Genomic DNA, 15,455 nt, shown 5'->3' with positions numbered 1-15,455 from the left:
CTCAGTCATTTGTCAGTGCTCCTCTGACTCCCAGGCTCCTGCTGCTTCTTCTGGTATCCTGAACCTTTGCAAGCTCATTTTAGTTTTCATTAATGCCTCTTGACTCTTCATAAATTAAAATATATGATTTGGTTTTGTTTTGCAGTTTGTCTGATTTCTGCATCGACCGGAGGGGGTGCTGGTGCTCCAGAACTTGGTGCTCTTGTACAGGCTTTCCACAAGGAGCTGGGAAGAGTGAGTAACCTGCTCCATGTCTGGGGATCCTCTAGAGTGGGGGTACTCTGAACCTTTCATGTCTCACATCTTAAACACTGAAGTTTGAGCACAGAGTCTGGAGGTATCTGTATTTCTATGCAGCACTTACATTGTTTATCATGATATTCATGGACAGTGGCAGTCCAGTTCTTCTAGTAGTAGTCCAGCAAGAGTTCTTGGTGTATCCATTTTTGCAGATTACCTGTACTGCAACTTGCTCTGCCACCTCATGTGGGAAAAAGCTGTTCTCAGCTGAGGTGTTTCACAGTAGTGCTGTTCCTCTGAGGTGTCAGTAATACTATCTGTTAATGCAGACACCTGCTGGATATCAGTGTTCTGTGAGCCTCCTGTGATGTATCCACAAGGTTCTCTGTGGGTCTTGGAGTGGGAGGGAGAACCACAGCCACAGAGCTTTGTGACTCCAGCTGAGGCTGTGTGTGTGGAGAGATTATTTGGTGTCATGCTCCCCAGCAGCATCTGATGCCATGTCTTTCCCTTCCTTCTCACATGAATTGACCAGGCTGGGGATGTATTTCCCAGTACCTGGCAAGCCAGCGGGATTTCTCGTATTCTGAAATAACGTATGTGAGAAGTCTGGAGCTGTCTGCTCATAAAGCAAGTGCTGTTAGCTGGATGACTTGGGCTAAGCATGTCTCTTAGGTCTGTGCTACACAAGTAGTTGTACTGGCAGAGGCCTGTGGAGAGACTGCTCTGTTTGCTGATAGAGGCAGGAAGTTTTTTCCATCACTATTGTCTTTCCAAATTGCTGAAATGCAGCAGCACTCTTTTGGGCTTTTGCTGATGTGTTCCTTACGAGAGTTTTACTTAGTACAGTCCTAATGGATGGAGGTGACCTGGCAGAGCCCTGTGGAATAGTGGTGAAATGCTGCAATAGAAGACCTAGCTGTGCTTGGAAAGCCTCTCACAGAAAGCAAGAGCACAGTGACATCTCTGACTTTAGAAGAAATAAGTACCTTCTCATTTAGAAATACTGTTTTTACCCAACAGTCAGCTTTGAAAAATACTTGTCATGGATCTTGGTGTAAATGAGGTTCAGACTATATGTTTGAAATATTGCCCTCTTGGTTCAGGCTTTATAGGGAGATCTGTGTTACCCAGTGATGACTGCTTTGATTGTGTAATGCCTTTGCACTCCCACAGCTCCTTAGCTTGCCAGGCTTCCTTCTGGCATACAGCCCAACCTGCTGCAGCCCCAGAGGCTCAGAGCACCGCAGTTCTTCTTTTTAATGGGCAACATTACTTCTAACTTAACAAATCCTTACCAATGAGCAAGTAAAATTGAGATCACTGATACCAGTTCAGATAGCTGCACTGAGTGAGTGAGGTTAACTGTATTTTTAACAAACTTGCAAGTGCTATAGACAGTGCTTTCCTTTGTGTTAAAATATATATGTAGTTATGTACAGAATGCCCTGATGTTTTCTGTTACTGTTTGGTGAAAAAAATCTGCACTAAGATAATGTAAAATAAATGCAAAAAGCATGTGTGCTTTACTGAGAAAGCATATATTGTCTGTGCAGGGGGCTATGGTCAGGGGACCATGCATGTTTTGAATTCAGCTTGCTCTATGTGATCTGGCTGTAGAAGTACTAAGGCTAAATTTCAGAAAAACATGCTTTTGATGAGTTAGGGTCTGTATCATAAAGCCTTAAACAGTAGGGAATTTGTTCAAGTGATTAACAGTGATGATATCCTCCAGAACAGAGTGGGAAACAATAGCATCCATCCCCACATGGTGTATGGGAACCTCAACTAAACAGGTGGGTGGCACAGTACCTGGAAAGGAGGACCAAGAAAAAGAAAAGCCCTCAAGAAGGACTTGTCAGTTATGAAGAAAAGGGAAAGCATCCAAATCAAAGCTTCTTAGGGGAGGAGTTAGAAGCACAAAGGCAGCCAGAAAGTGTACAGGACAGAGACATGCCAGCAAAAATGTCTGCATGCAACAAGAATTTCAGTACTGAGAATTTGTTGGAAGGAGAAATGATAGCGTTGCCAGACTTCTTGGGCAGGACAGGACTTTGCAGATACCTTAGCATGTCAGGTCCAAGTGTGGTAAAACCACAGAAACTGTAGCAGGGCTGGAGTGCAGGCAGGACATCCTCTTGTCTGTGGGACTGTTCTTGTCTTGCCGATTCCCAGGAAACTTTAATCCTGCACCACCAGCAGAGGTGGTGGGGGAGGGAGTTGTTTGGAAAGCAGGGTGGCTCTGCCTCTCAGCAAAGGCAGGTGGAGGGTTCAGCATAGCCTCCTTGGTGTGAGCACTTCCAGACAAAACTGGAAGGATGGATGAGGACTCTTAGGTAAATGAAGACTTGGGAAAAAATGTTCCTGAAATGAAAATACCTATTTTTAAGAACTGTTGGTCATTATTAGATTAAACTAATGGTTAGGAATTGTTGGTTACCTCCAAAAAGGTCAAACATGCAATGATACAAGAGATGTGGCTAGTAGACAACATTGTGCTTTCTCCAACAGGCAGTTTGATGTGAGAGATCCATGTCCAATAGCTGTTCCTAGTAAAGAAAATTAAAGTGCTGTTTCTGTGAGTGTCTCCAGAAATCAGCAGCACAACTTCCTAATGTCCTGGCTGGCACTTTGCTTGCTTGTTTGAATTGTGTTTTGCTACTGTTGTCCAACAGGTAATGTTTCCAGTCACTACTTTGAATGCAGACAAAGTGAAAAACAATAAATTTGCATTATATATGCAAATATGTAGACAAAATCTGTGTGTATATTGAATTGGATTTCCTAAAATGAGCCATCCACCAGTCTTACAGACCAATTTTTAAATTTCCCCCCTCCCCCCAGATTAGCCTCTTTCAGTGTCTGAACCCTTTGCTGTAATGGATCTGTTTTGTATAGGACCTGTGGCCTGTATGTGCTTTTAAAACAATGCACAGCATTCCTCTTACCCATTCCTTAGCAGACCTATTTCCTGGTATTCAAAGCAAGACTTGGAAGGTAGGATTGTGTTGTTTGTCAGAATATCACACAGAGAGTGCTGGAGTGTGATTTCTTGAGTAGCTGTCCCCTGAGAAACATCATGCAATAACCTTTTCTTTCCCCACACTGTGTGCAGCTGTTCCTTGCCAGCGTTGAGTGATGTAGTCAGTCACACTTGGATGACTTCTGTAGCTAATTTGCCCATCTCCTTTTTTCATATGCTTTTTCTTGGGTATGTGAGGGTAGGCTGTACAACAGTCTGTTGTATGAGATTAGGGCAGTCAATATGAATGTACCTATATTTATGTTTGAACACAAGTGTATTTATAGCAAATGTTGCTTCTAGAGAACCAGGGAAGGTCAAAGAGTCAGCTGGCCTCATAAGCAGCAGCATGTGTGAAAAAGTAAATTTGGGTGAAACACAAGATAGCTTTAATAGCTATTAATGGTATGAAGATTGGACTGTGATTTTTTTTTTCCTGAAACAAAAGGGAATTCAAGTAAACTGGATTCTGTGTGCCAGCTATATAGACAGAACTCTTGGTTTGACTCACTCATTGGAAAAAAAACAAATCATAAAGACTACCAGAATTTAGTTTGTCTTTTGGGTTTTTTTCTTAGTATCAAAACATGAATACAAGTTAAATGAAACTTCTATGCAGCAGTCAAAAAACCCGAGAAATGTGGAAGAGTTGCAAAGAAAGCTCTGTAAAGAAAATGGCTTAGGAAGATGACAGTCTCAGTTGAAAGTCACGGCATCTTTCCAAGATGATGTGTGTCCAAATTATCTGTGATGATGAGTAGCTGGTAGCTCTGTCACCACGGCTCCTAAAAGGGACTTGGCCTGAGGTGCAGTGCTTTCAGGTGCTCCCTGGGTAGCAGGTATGCAGTGCTTCTGCTCAGGTTTTGTTTCCATGGTTCTCTGTAACTGCTACAGAGTGGGGATGGCCACCTGAAAGAAATCAGTGAAGATTATCAGGAAGGATAATAATAAAAAAAAAACTTTAGGCAGAGCTATATCAAATTTTTTCTTGAAGAGAAGCCATAAGGCTATATGTCTGTTTGTGTCTATGTAGTTTTAAATTCAACTATAAAGATGGAAAAATCATCTTAAAACATTTTAAAGCAATTTTGCAGTATAATAATAAGCAAAAAAAGCCCAGAAACCTCTTCAGAAACACATTTGTTACGAAACAAATGTGAACCAACAGGTTAAAAAGTAATATGAAGACTTGATCTGACTTATCAGCTACATTCAGGTTAAACTCAGGTTTATGTGGACTTGTGGATATCTAAGTTGTGTACAGTTAAAAATTAAACCAAATCCAAACCAATGCATGATATGGGGATTTTTCAAAAGCAATGTTTGAGAACTCCTTCCATTTTGTTTATTAGTCTCATGGATGTATATATGGAAAATAAGTGCTAGTTTTCAGGTGCTTTAACTGTGGCATTTGGGTACCAACAAGGTTAGTCACATTTCTGTAAGAGTTCCCTTAGCTTGCTAAAGAGCAAAAATTCCCCCAAGATTCACTTCTGTGAGTGGATGTGTTTAAAGACAGGAAGGTTGCTTTGGGTAGTCTGAACCACAAAAGATGGTTCTTAAAGAATAACAAAACTAAACAAAACCCAACAAACAACAACACAGAAAAACCCCAAAACTAAACCCAAGCAGCATCTTCATTTGTCTTGATCTGGGTATGTCCTCTCTGGTACATACAACCCAAGATCACTATTATTTTGTGGAGCAGTTTAATTTCACTTACTGTCTGATCCCTGCTTCTTAATTGGCTTTTGATAGTTAGCTTTAATCCACCTTGTAAATCTTTGAAGTTCACATTTTATGCAGTAACTGATGAAGCCTTTGCTATAATGAGAATCTATCTTTATGTTGTCTTTTCCTTTGAGATTTATGGAGTTTTTAAATGTGATATTTAAAAATGGTCAAACCTTTTGGGCCCTGACCTCTACAAAGAATGGTTTGCTCCCAGAGTGGGCACACTACCTTAGGAAGACCATACTGTACTTTATTTCAGCTGTTTGAGAGCATGCTTGTAAGGTTTGGGAGTCTTAATTTTTATTTGTTAGGATTTTTTTCTTATAGTATGGTGCAAAGGCCCCCTTTAATACTGTGGTGCTAGATACAGAAGGAATAGCCTGTCTCAGCTGTAGACATTTGATATAATTTAGTAAGATTGCTTTGGGACAGTCTATACCTTTTAGAAAGACAACAATGCATTTGTGAAAAATGAATAATCTTGCAGCTCCATACATACTGATCAAACTCTTTCACAAACTATGGAAAAGAATGGTAAATACTGTCTTCTTGTTACAGTCTGTTTTCCCCTCAGCAATTTTCTAGTCCTTGCACAGCTAAAGACTGTTCTGTTGCATTTTGTTATGAATTCGGTCCATTTAGGGTGAGGAGAGACTTAATGTTTTTCAACTAATAAATGTGTATTTTTAGTTTTATTCCTATAGAACAGGAAAGGGGAAGCAGCCATCTGCAGGTTTGTTCCTTGCACAACTTTACAATGGGTTGAGCTAGTAGGCCACCAAAAAAATCTTGTAAAGGTCTGTTTGACCCATGGCAAGGAGCTGTCCCATATTGTCCTGCACAAGAAATGCAGGGATTTTTGAATGAATGTTATTTTTACTGCACACTACTCGCTTTTCTTCTTAACAGCCAGAATTCTTTTAGTGGCAAGAGAGTACTGTCTCATTGATTCACTGAACTTTCCCCATTGAGGGGAGTTGAACAGGACATGCTTTGTCAGCACTGATTTGGAAAAGAGTGGAGATCTTTACTTGTTGTTTGGACTGCACGGTTGCATAGAGTGTGCAGCCTTATAGGTGTCTATTCAGAAGTAATCTACAAAGGCTGTGTAGCAGTGTTATGCAATTGCATTTAAAGTCATTTTAAGCTCAGGCTGCCATGGTCCTGTTCTTTCCACTTGCTCTCACCAGCTACCAATACTTGTGCAGCCACCATCAGCCATTTCAGGAGCCTAAGCTGACTGAAAATACGTCTCTATATGGAGTTTTCATCTGTGTTGGCTCCCAGACCAGCTCACCAGAGAATTGCCTGGATGCCAGTATATATAAAAGGCTTATCTAATTCAGGAATAAGCTGGCATTGTGTAAGGGAACTGACATACCTGAAGATTTGGGGAGATCTCCCAGTTTCAGTGCATTCATTAAATCCTTAATGAATAAGGGAAAACACTCTTCAGAATTTGCTGCTTTTCCTGGTCTTTCCAGCAAGGAAGTAAATAGAATAAGATGGAATTTATCTTAAAAAATGATGTGGTTGACATTCAATATATATGAATAGACATTTGGGAATATGAAGGCTATTCAGGTAAACTAAGAACAAGGTAAAGCTGAAAGGCAACATAAAATCATAATTTGGTACAAAATCCGACACCAAAGAAAAAAACAATGGGATTTGCTTTTAGAATAAAGTATTTTATACTAGTGATATGACAACTTCAGTAGCACTTCAGTTAAGACTTTGGACTTGTTATGCCAAACTGACTGTAAGATGTGCCATTCAATTTTTTGTTTGTTTAGGGTTTTGATGGTGCAAGAAAATTGATACATTGGTTAATAGCCTGTATTCCTGTGAAAACACTGCTGGGTAGAACAGAACAAAGCAGTCGGTGTTATGTAGCAAGGATAAGTTTTGCTTCTATAGTAAACAGTTCATAAATGATTGCTTAATAATTGCTTCACAGAATTTAAGACAAACGTTGTTTTTAAATCTCACCTACTGGCTATCTCTACTAAAAGTCAATAGCAAGCTCTTTCTTGCAGTGTTTGTTCTCTGTCATGGACCAAAAGAAGCTACTGTATGACCTGAGATTTCTTTGTGTCTCAGTATTTATGTGAGCTTATTAATGGAGGCCAACCACCAATAATAAATGTGTGCTGCATGTATAGCACAACAGTTCATCTCCTCTGACATCATGACTGAATAATTTATAGATGTAGTTATCCTGGAATTTGCAGGGATCATTAGCATTTTAATGAAAAAGATACAGCTGTTGTACTAAATCTCCACTTGTTTTTTCTTCTCCCTCAGTAAGAACTTGGATCTGCACTTTGGGAGCAGCTGCAGAGTGGGAATGTGCTGACGGGCACTATGGGCAGGCGCTACCCGGGGGCTCACTATCGGCCCAGCAGCTCATGTACGTACGCACTTGCTCTCATCTAGGTCTTGCTTTGTTGCTTTCCAAGGCTGCTAAGCCTATAAATTTTCAAATAGTATTTATAAAGAATGCTGACTTATTCTAATCGATGCCAGCCCTTCTGTGTGTGTACCCAAATGGTAAGTATATTGATTTATGTTTAAACTGCAAAGGTATTTTCTAGAACTTTAAAAAGTGGCCTGCTGTGTGACTTGACCACATCTGCTGCAGTGTGCTGTGGTTTGTGCTTTGGTTTGTGTTCAAGGTCTCCAGCTTCTTTTATTATAGAGTTCTGTGGTTAGCTGCTATTCCTCTTCCCATCTATCTCAAGCTTTTAATACCAGATACCTTCAAATTAACAAGCTACTTGAGCTCAGCCTAAAATGTCACTGTGCACTGTAGCTTCAATTGCTTACAACTGCAGCTAACATCCCCAGTTCAGATTATTTATATTCTTGAGATCAATATTATCCAATATTATTGTTTCTTTCCTCTGAATTGTATCCTATTGGATTGTCTTACATCATTCCTTACTGGAGTTTGTCTTCTGTAGAACTACAAAAAGGGAGCTCCTAGAATTTTATCACCTCCCTCCTTCCCACTCTGCAGTGGTTCTACAGTGCAGACAATGGGAAGTGAGCTGATGTGACCTCCCTGGAGAGCTCTGGGGTAGCACCCCACCTCCAGAAGTCTGCTGCTGGTTCTTGTGCACTTTCTGTTGATCCCTCAGGCTACTGAGGTGAAGTTGTGGTAGGTTAACTTTTGTACTCACTCCTTCTGCTGTAGCAAAAGAACACCATCCCACAAGGCTGTTCTTGGCATCAAAACTAGCTTGATAAGCTCTGACTTCTGTAACATTCTTTCTGTTCCTTAAAAGACTTGTTTAAAATCCCCAACCACTTCAGGCATCTGGCTCCACACATACTTGCATTGGCCGATTCAAGTGGTAAACTGCAGTGAGAGCTGACAGCTGTGGCAGGACAGGGACTTCTGTGGTGGCTTGGCATTGCACATGAGGAACTGCATGGTGAGATCCTGCATTTAGAACCTGACATTTGGGGATTTGCCTAGCCACAGGGCTAAATCCTAGGAAGCAGTAAAGCAGGGTTACTTTCTGCTGCAGACTAATCATAGATATCATAAGGATACACCTTAAAATGGTGCATAAGAGCCAGCTTAGATACTGTGTCCAGCGACTTGAGGGATATTGTCTGTACCACAATGGAGGAAATAAATGATTGTTACAGTTTTGACAGATCTTTGGTGGTCCAGTGCTGGAGTACTGAGTTGGACTGATGTGTTGGAATCACTGGACATTAGTTCTGGGCCCTAGCTTTCAAACGTGGCCTCTCGGAGTAGTGCCAGACATGATATTCATGTCCCATGCCTAGGCTTAAAGTGCAGACATTTAATAAATTCTAGTGTAGAATCAAATCCATTCCTGTTTAGAGAGAACAACTGATAGGCATTGGATTCTTACCAGAAGAGCCTGAAATGCTGTTCCTGTTGTCTAGTTGAACAGTTTTAGGCATGAAGAAGTAGAATTGTTTACTTGGGGAAAGGCTGGGGCTCCCATCATCTGCCAGGGCCAAAACTTGTGTCAGAATCAATTGGCACCCGAGCTCCCTCAGTTTGAGGATGGAGATATCAAAACACCTACTTCATGACTGCTTTGTGCTTTTGTTAAGCTAAGTTTCCCCTTTCCTTAACCTGTCACGGTTTCTTAGCCAGGAAACTCTTTGTTTTTTGGTTTTGTTACTGTATGATTTGTGCAGCTTCCTGGTGCTTAACATAACATGTTTTGGACATCCAGCATAATGGTATTGAAATGGCCTGGTATTTGGGAAATGTGGATCACAATGAAATCTCTGACAACAGATTAGATCTTGATGGAAATGCTGGTAAAACACAGGATTTTGCATTTGTGTTCTTTGCATAATGACTGATTGCACCATCTCAGTTACTGTATTTCATGTTTACAGTTGTTGCAATCTTCATGTTGTACATCAAGGACTTGGTGCTGCCTTAAGCTTTAGTCCCTGACTTTACCTTCTGTATGTACATATACCTATACCTAAATAAATTTGGGAAGGGAAGAATTTGGTCTGTGTGAAGTATAGCAGCTGTATTGCCTTTTAGATGGTAAGGTAACATTTCATCCATTTATGGCATTGACTGTTTTGTTGAAGGATTTCATAAATTTATTGGATAGAATAGTGTGTGGTCTTATGAGAATAACAAAGGGTTTTATAGTTGTGGAAACACATAACAATTTAAATGGAAAATGGCTTATTTGAAGCCCAGTGCTAGGAAATGCATTTCCTGTACAGGCGCTGAAGGTATAAAACCAGCAAGGTGTTTAAATTGTAAAATGGAGAGCTGTGAATTTAACAGGTGCCTTCAGGTTTAGACTTTTAAAAAGTGTAATTAGAGAGCAATGATCTCCCTTGATTATTGTTAGCAAGCAAAACAGTCTTAGGCGTGTCCCTGGCACTGTCTAATGCTGCTTGTGCTGATTGAACACTCCCTCGTGTGCTATTTTGTTGGGTTTTCTTTCTTTTCTGTATTTTTCTGGTGAAAACATACAGACTAAGGATGGATGTACAGTCTCCACCTACTTAGAAGCTCGGTTTTGTAAACAGACTTCATTAATTTCTCCTGAGATTTTTTATTTATATTTTTCTAATTCTTGTTCACAAACTCCACTTTTCTGCATTGGCTGCAGCAGCTCTTGTGAAAACATAGTTCTGTTTGTGATGTTTAGGTAGATTCAAATTTTATTTCATACTATAATTTTTTCTGTGCACAAAGAGTTTTGTATGTCTGGAAAAAACCTTTATCAAGGCCTTATCCATGCATATCCTGTCCACAGCATAACAACTCGTTTATTTTACTTAGTTGTAGTCTTTTGCATGACATTGAAATCTGACCAAGTGTTTTGAAGAAAATGGGTTTGACTCTAGTGCCTTCCTGCTGGCATTCAATGATCCCAAAGGGCTTAAACAGCAGGAGCAACAATAATAATAGTAAAAATAGCAAAAATTAAAAATCAAGAGTTTTGTAAGACTGCTTTAAATTTTTAAAAAAGCCTGCTTTTTCAGAGGACATTGGAAGTGAGAAAGTACAGAAGTATGTGGGTGGTAGTTTTCAGCACTTGCTGACCTTTGGAGTGTTCAGGGGTGGAGGCTCAGTCCTGCAGTGGCGCACCAGCTTTCACTGGGAGGAAGGACTTGCTTGCACCTGGAACTCCAAGACCAACCCTCTCTGCCCACAGACAGTGGTGCCACGTGTCCCACTCTAAAGTCATCCTCTTGATTTGTGGCAGGTAGAGGTGGATTTGGGGATTTTTGACCTATTTGTGACTCAGACTAAGGTCCATATGGAATGATTTTTTGATGTGATTCTGCAATGTAATTATTAGAGCTGACTCAGAAACTTCTGCTGCAGGGTGACTTTTCTGTCCCAAGCAAACTTTTTTTGGGAAATGCCATTTTTCTGAAGCATTCATAAATCAATAATGACAATGAAAGGAAATATTCCTCATGAGATGGCACTCCCCTGGACTGCAGATGGGAGAGGTTTGAGTCTTGGTTCTTCATGATCATCTGCTTCATGATAAAGCTGCTCTTATAAAGAATTCAAAGTGCTTGAGGGCAGAAAGAGCAGGGTTGATTTTATAAACTTAGGTTTTGATTTCCCTTGAGGAGCACTCAAATTTCTGCTCTGCCTCTGTCTCTGCCAGCTTCCCAAGGAATGTCCAACTGTGCCTTTCATTGCACTGAGCTTGCAAGGGAGCTTTTGTTTCATGAAACTACTGGAAAATCTTAGCTTCACTGCAGTGAGATAAAGAAACAAATGTGAGAATGGTGACATTATAAATAACAGCAAACCCCTGAATGATCCCCAAACTTCCAGTCTTGCAGCCAGTGCTGCCAATTACATTGCTATCATTAGCACAAGATGAGTTGGTGTAAAAATGTATCATGGTGTGGCTCTGTGGGCTTGGAGCTGCTCCTAGAATAACAGAGTACTGACTCAAAGCAGCACCTAACCCCAAGGAGGAGGAGTGTATGCACTGTGCAACTCTTGGTAGGAGCATCAGTAAAATTCTACATCTGCAAAATCCTGCCCTGTGTCTCCTGACTTTTCTTTCCAGACAAAGACATCTTGGTGTAAATGAGATTGAAGCTTTAGCATTGCTCAGATCATGCTTGAGCAGGTGACACTTTTCTATAAAGCTTCTTTAAGAGCTCCACATAATAGCTGAGGAAAAGGCAGGAATACAGATGACTGATGGAGTGGAAATTGCAGAAGTACCCAATGACACGTGTTGCTCTCTTTGATAAAGTCTCTCCGATTTCTGCCTTTCCTAGGAAGCTGTGTGGAGACTGGCATAAGAACTTCATCTTCCTCTTGAGTGATCCTGGTGAAGTTCTAAAGCAGGTGTTCTTGTTGGCAGATAAGAGCTGACTCAGAGCCTGCAGATGAAAAGCTTTCTTTAGGGACTGTGTAGTGCTCTGAATGCCTATTGTCACTTATGCATTTATTTCTTAACATGATTAAATAGTAGCCCTCTCTCAGGATCCTGACAGCTCAATTTCTTCTTCACAGGGGAGTCAGAGATAGATTCTGAAGGTTTCCTTGTAATTCCACTTGGGGTTGCATATGGTCATGGAGAGCCACCATGGTAGCAGATTTGCATTGTGTTTGTCCCCTTTCACAGAAACTCTAGTTCCTTTGGTATTCGATACCTTGTGGGCATCTGTGAGTTTGTAGACAAGAAAGAAGAAGAGATTTTTGGCTAGCATGTCAAGAACTCAAGATTCCATGTTGCAGCTCAGGCCAGTAATACTGGTAGTTTGTTCTGTTCCACTTGTTCAATGTCTTCTACAGCCAAGTTTGTTGAAACTGAATCTGCTTTCAGCCACACTTCAGTGTAATTTGTATAAATGCCAGTAAGTGCAGCTGCTTTTCTGTTATGTTCTCCTTCCACTTTATTATGGATTGATCTGTTTAGTTTATGGGGGACCATAAAGCAAATACGATAGTTTGATTTCATTTTCGAGCACGTGGTTTGGTTTATACATGAGCACTATGGGCAGAGCCTTCTCAGGGAGCTCTACTGGCTGCATCAGTATGTTGTATGTTTTGACATATTTAGAAATATTGTATGTTGTATGTTTAGAAATATTTCTGATTCATCCTGTTGAAGTTTGGTTGAAGACAACACGTAGCTTTGCAGGGAACTTTCAGCCTTGCTGAGATGTTTGTGTAATGAGCCTTATTTTAGTTCAACCTTTGAAAAAAACAGACCTGAAATATAGAGACCTTTTTTGGTTTGATGTACCTGAGCTCTGTTCCTTTACTGGAGGCAAGGAATATGTGGGTAGGACATGTGAGTCCAATTTTCAGGCAGTTTAGCAGATCTAGTTAAAAGTGCACATATATACTAACCTTACCTAGGCGAGATACAGAATGTTTTTAATGTACATGGAACACAAACAATCTTTTCAACATGCAAAATCTTAATTTACTTTTCTTGAGAGCCCTGAGAGTCTCATTGTGCAAAAGCTGTCACTCTAGTGTGCTCTTTTGTGTGTCTGAGTCTTGGGCTTTTTATTTTTACTCACTAGTCTAACTAGCTGGTTACTAGCTTACTGTTAGCAATTTGAAATTATTTGCAAACACTTAGGAATTAATGAAATTGCATGTGTTTTTATATTGACACTTTTGATAGAAACATACTTTTATTCTTTATTTCCATATGGATTTGTAGAGAGGCGACTGAAGGTTTATTTTCCATTTGTTTAATTTTCAAATTTTTATCTCTAGAGCCTAATTTGATACTAAGTACAACATTACAGTAAAGAAAAATTTTTGCTGTAGAATGCTCTTTCAAATGCCTTCTAAGATCTCAACTATGAGACAGTAAAAATAGATGGCTCAAAACTATTGCTACCAGTCTGGGTAATCTGAGGATAAAAACATTTCTGGATGACCTTGTTTGATAAAAGTTTAATGTATAACTAGCTATAAATTTGTAATACGTGCTTCAGAGGGCAGATGAAGTTGTAGCCTGTGAAATCATGATGCAGCCCATCAGAAATTTAAAATAAATTAGTTTAAAAAGGGAAACTGAAATGTCTTTATTTATGTGCATGCAGTTAGTTGTTCTTGGAGAAGCAGATTGTGCTCAGGAGTATGCAGCCTTGTTTCTGGGCTTTGCAGGAACAGGGAGTGTTTGCGAGCTCCAAATAGCAGGGCCACAGACAAGGTGTGTGGGAGGTGGTTACTGATAATAATCTGTTTAATTTTTTTTTTTCCTAGCACAGCATCTGTGCTGGAATCTTAACCATTCCACCTGACAGGGTCTCAGTTAACATTCTTCCTACTTCTCTAACTAGTGCTGCGACCTGTGCTTTATGTCCCTTCCTGCTTTTGGTGCCTGTGTCACCTGATCAAAGAGCTTGGGATTGGTCCAGTGCTGTTTCAGACAGCTGGAAAGCTGGTCCTGGACCTTGTGGGTTTCCTTAAACCTGGTAAGGAATAGATCATCTTTTGAGTGGCTCTATTTCCTGATTTAGGAACCAATCAATGTTAAATTTATGTGGAGCTGAAAACTCCCTGGTTTGAAATCAGTCTGAATCAGTTAAAGTCATTTTATGTGCAAAATCGTGGCCCTTGATTCCTTTCAAGCATATGGGTAGGCTGCCTGTTCTGCAAAATGTTTTGGCTACGTTTTTTCACAGAGACAGCTTATCCTAACTTTCTGTTTCATATGACATTTTGCTTTTGTTTTGGTATTTCTCATCAGCTTTGATTACACATTGTTTACCTTCAGGCTTGGTGAGAGTTATTTTTGGATGGCACTTGAGATTAAAGCTGCAGAATACAGAAGTCCTTCTTGCCTTATTGGCCATCTCAATTGCAGAAATTCAGGTTATAATTTCTGAGTTTGTGTTTCTATTTTAGGAGAATGATGTTTATGCTCATGCCCTGTGTTAGCACTTATGTTAAAAGTAAGGATATTTGTAAATTAGCAGATAAGTCTGAGGTGTGATCTTTATTGTAGAGATTGAATAATTTACATGACAATTAAAAAAGCAGGATTTTAGGGCTCTGCAGTTTCATCTAAACAATGGGATTAGAGAAAATTACAGCCATTTACTTAGCAAATGTTGCTGTGAACGCATAGATCCAATGACAGGTCTTGTTATCTGTGCCCACAAGTAGCTAGCAGATAAAACACACTCCATCTTCTTGCTGTGACAACACTAGTTTTGCCTACTAGACTGTTCCATTCTACACATGGGGGAAAATCTAATTGAAGGGAGAGAATTTAATTTGGAAAAGATTTAGCATGCCATCTTCTTTTTTCCCCTCATAAATGTAGGATTAGTCTTTATGGCATGTCATGGCAATACCTTATGTAAATGAAAGAATTGCTCTTTCTTTCTTAAAGTGGTTACTTGATTTAAGAGTACTGTAGAAGCACAAGATGAGCCATGTTCTCTGCAATATAAAGTTTCAGTCAGGTAGTCAAATATACACTGATTATTTAGATGTATCTATCTTAATAAAAGTACAGGAACAAGGGATCTAGCCGTTTCTTTTTGTCATGAATATTTTTCATTTTTTATTATTTTTCTTTTTTCTTTGTATCTGTTAGAATCTGATTCTGAGAAGCATCTTGTCTTGGATTTTTTTCTGGATGAGGAGTTTGACTGGCTTTGTGGGAAAGAGGAAGGAAAAAATGGTAAATGAGAAGGCACATTCAACTTGAGTGCTACAACTCATTGAGGATCTGAAGGTTTTTTTCCCCAATTACACCACCTAAAGACAGATCAGCTCTATGGATTCTCATTAGTAAGAGCACCACTAGAACAGGAACAGCACTGCTGCTAAGCTGTTGCAGTTGGTTGGCAGCATGATTAGCTCTAAAAGGAGGAATGTCATTATTGTGGCAGCAGGGACTGGCAGGGTGCCTCTTGGGGATGGAGGAGCCAGGACAGAAAGCTGGTTACCAGATGGTGATTTCAGTAGGAC

The 15,455-nt window shown here is 40.0% G+C and overlaps 1 protein-coding gene across 8 annotated transcripts in view; it reads left to right on the top strand.

Annotated features, from left to right (window-relative positions):
- APBB2 (amyloid beta precursor protein binding family B member 2) overlaps window positions 1–15,455 on the top strand; it is a 161,947-nt gene that overhangs the window by 53,850 nt on the left and 92,642 nt on the right. For 7 of the 8 annotated variants that reach the window (XM_084204888.1, XM_084204894.1, XM_084204890.1 and 4 more), the window contains 2 exons: window positions 146–234; window positions 7,304–7,409. In XM_084204888.1, coding sequence (XP_084061014.1) covers window positions 7,364–7,409 — 46 coding nt within the window. In that variant the 5' untranslated portion in view covers window positions 146–234; window positions 7,304–7,363. Of the gene's footprint in view, window positions 1–145; window positions 235–7,303; window positions 7,410–13,859; window positions 13,949–15,455 lie in introns of those variants that run through there. The other variant, XM_084204892.1, reaches the window with a different exon arrangement.

The sequence above is a fragment of the Fringilla coelebs genome, assembly GCF_963513975.1.
Source record: "Fringilla coelebs genome assembly, chromosome: 4".
Classification (NCBI taxonomy): Eukaryota; Metazoa; Chordata; class Aves; order Passeriformes; family Fringillidae; genus Fringilla; species Fringilla coelebs.
This window is presented reverse-complemented; position numbering and strand designations above follow the sequence as displayed.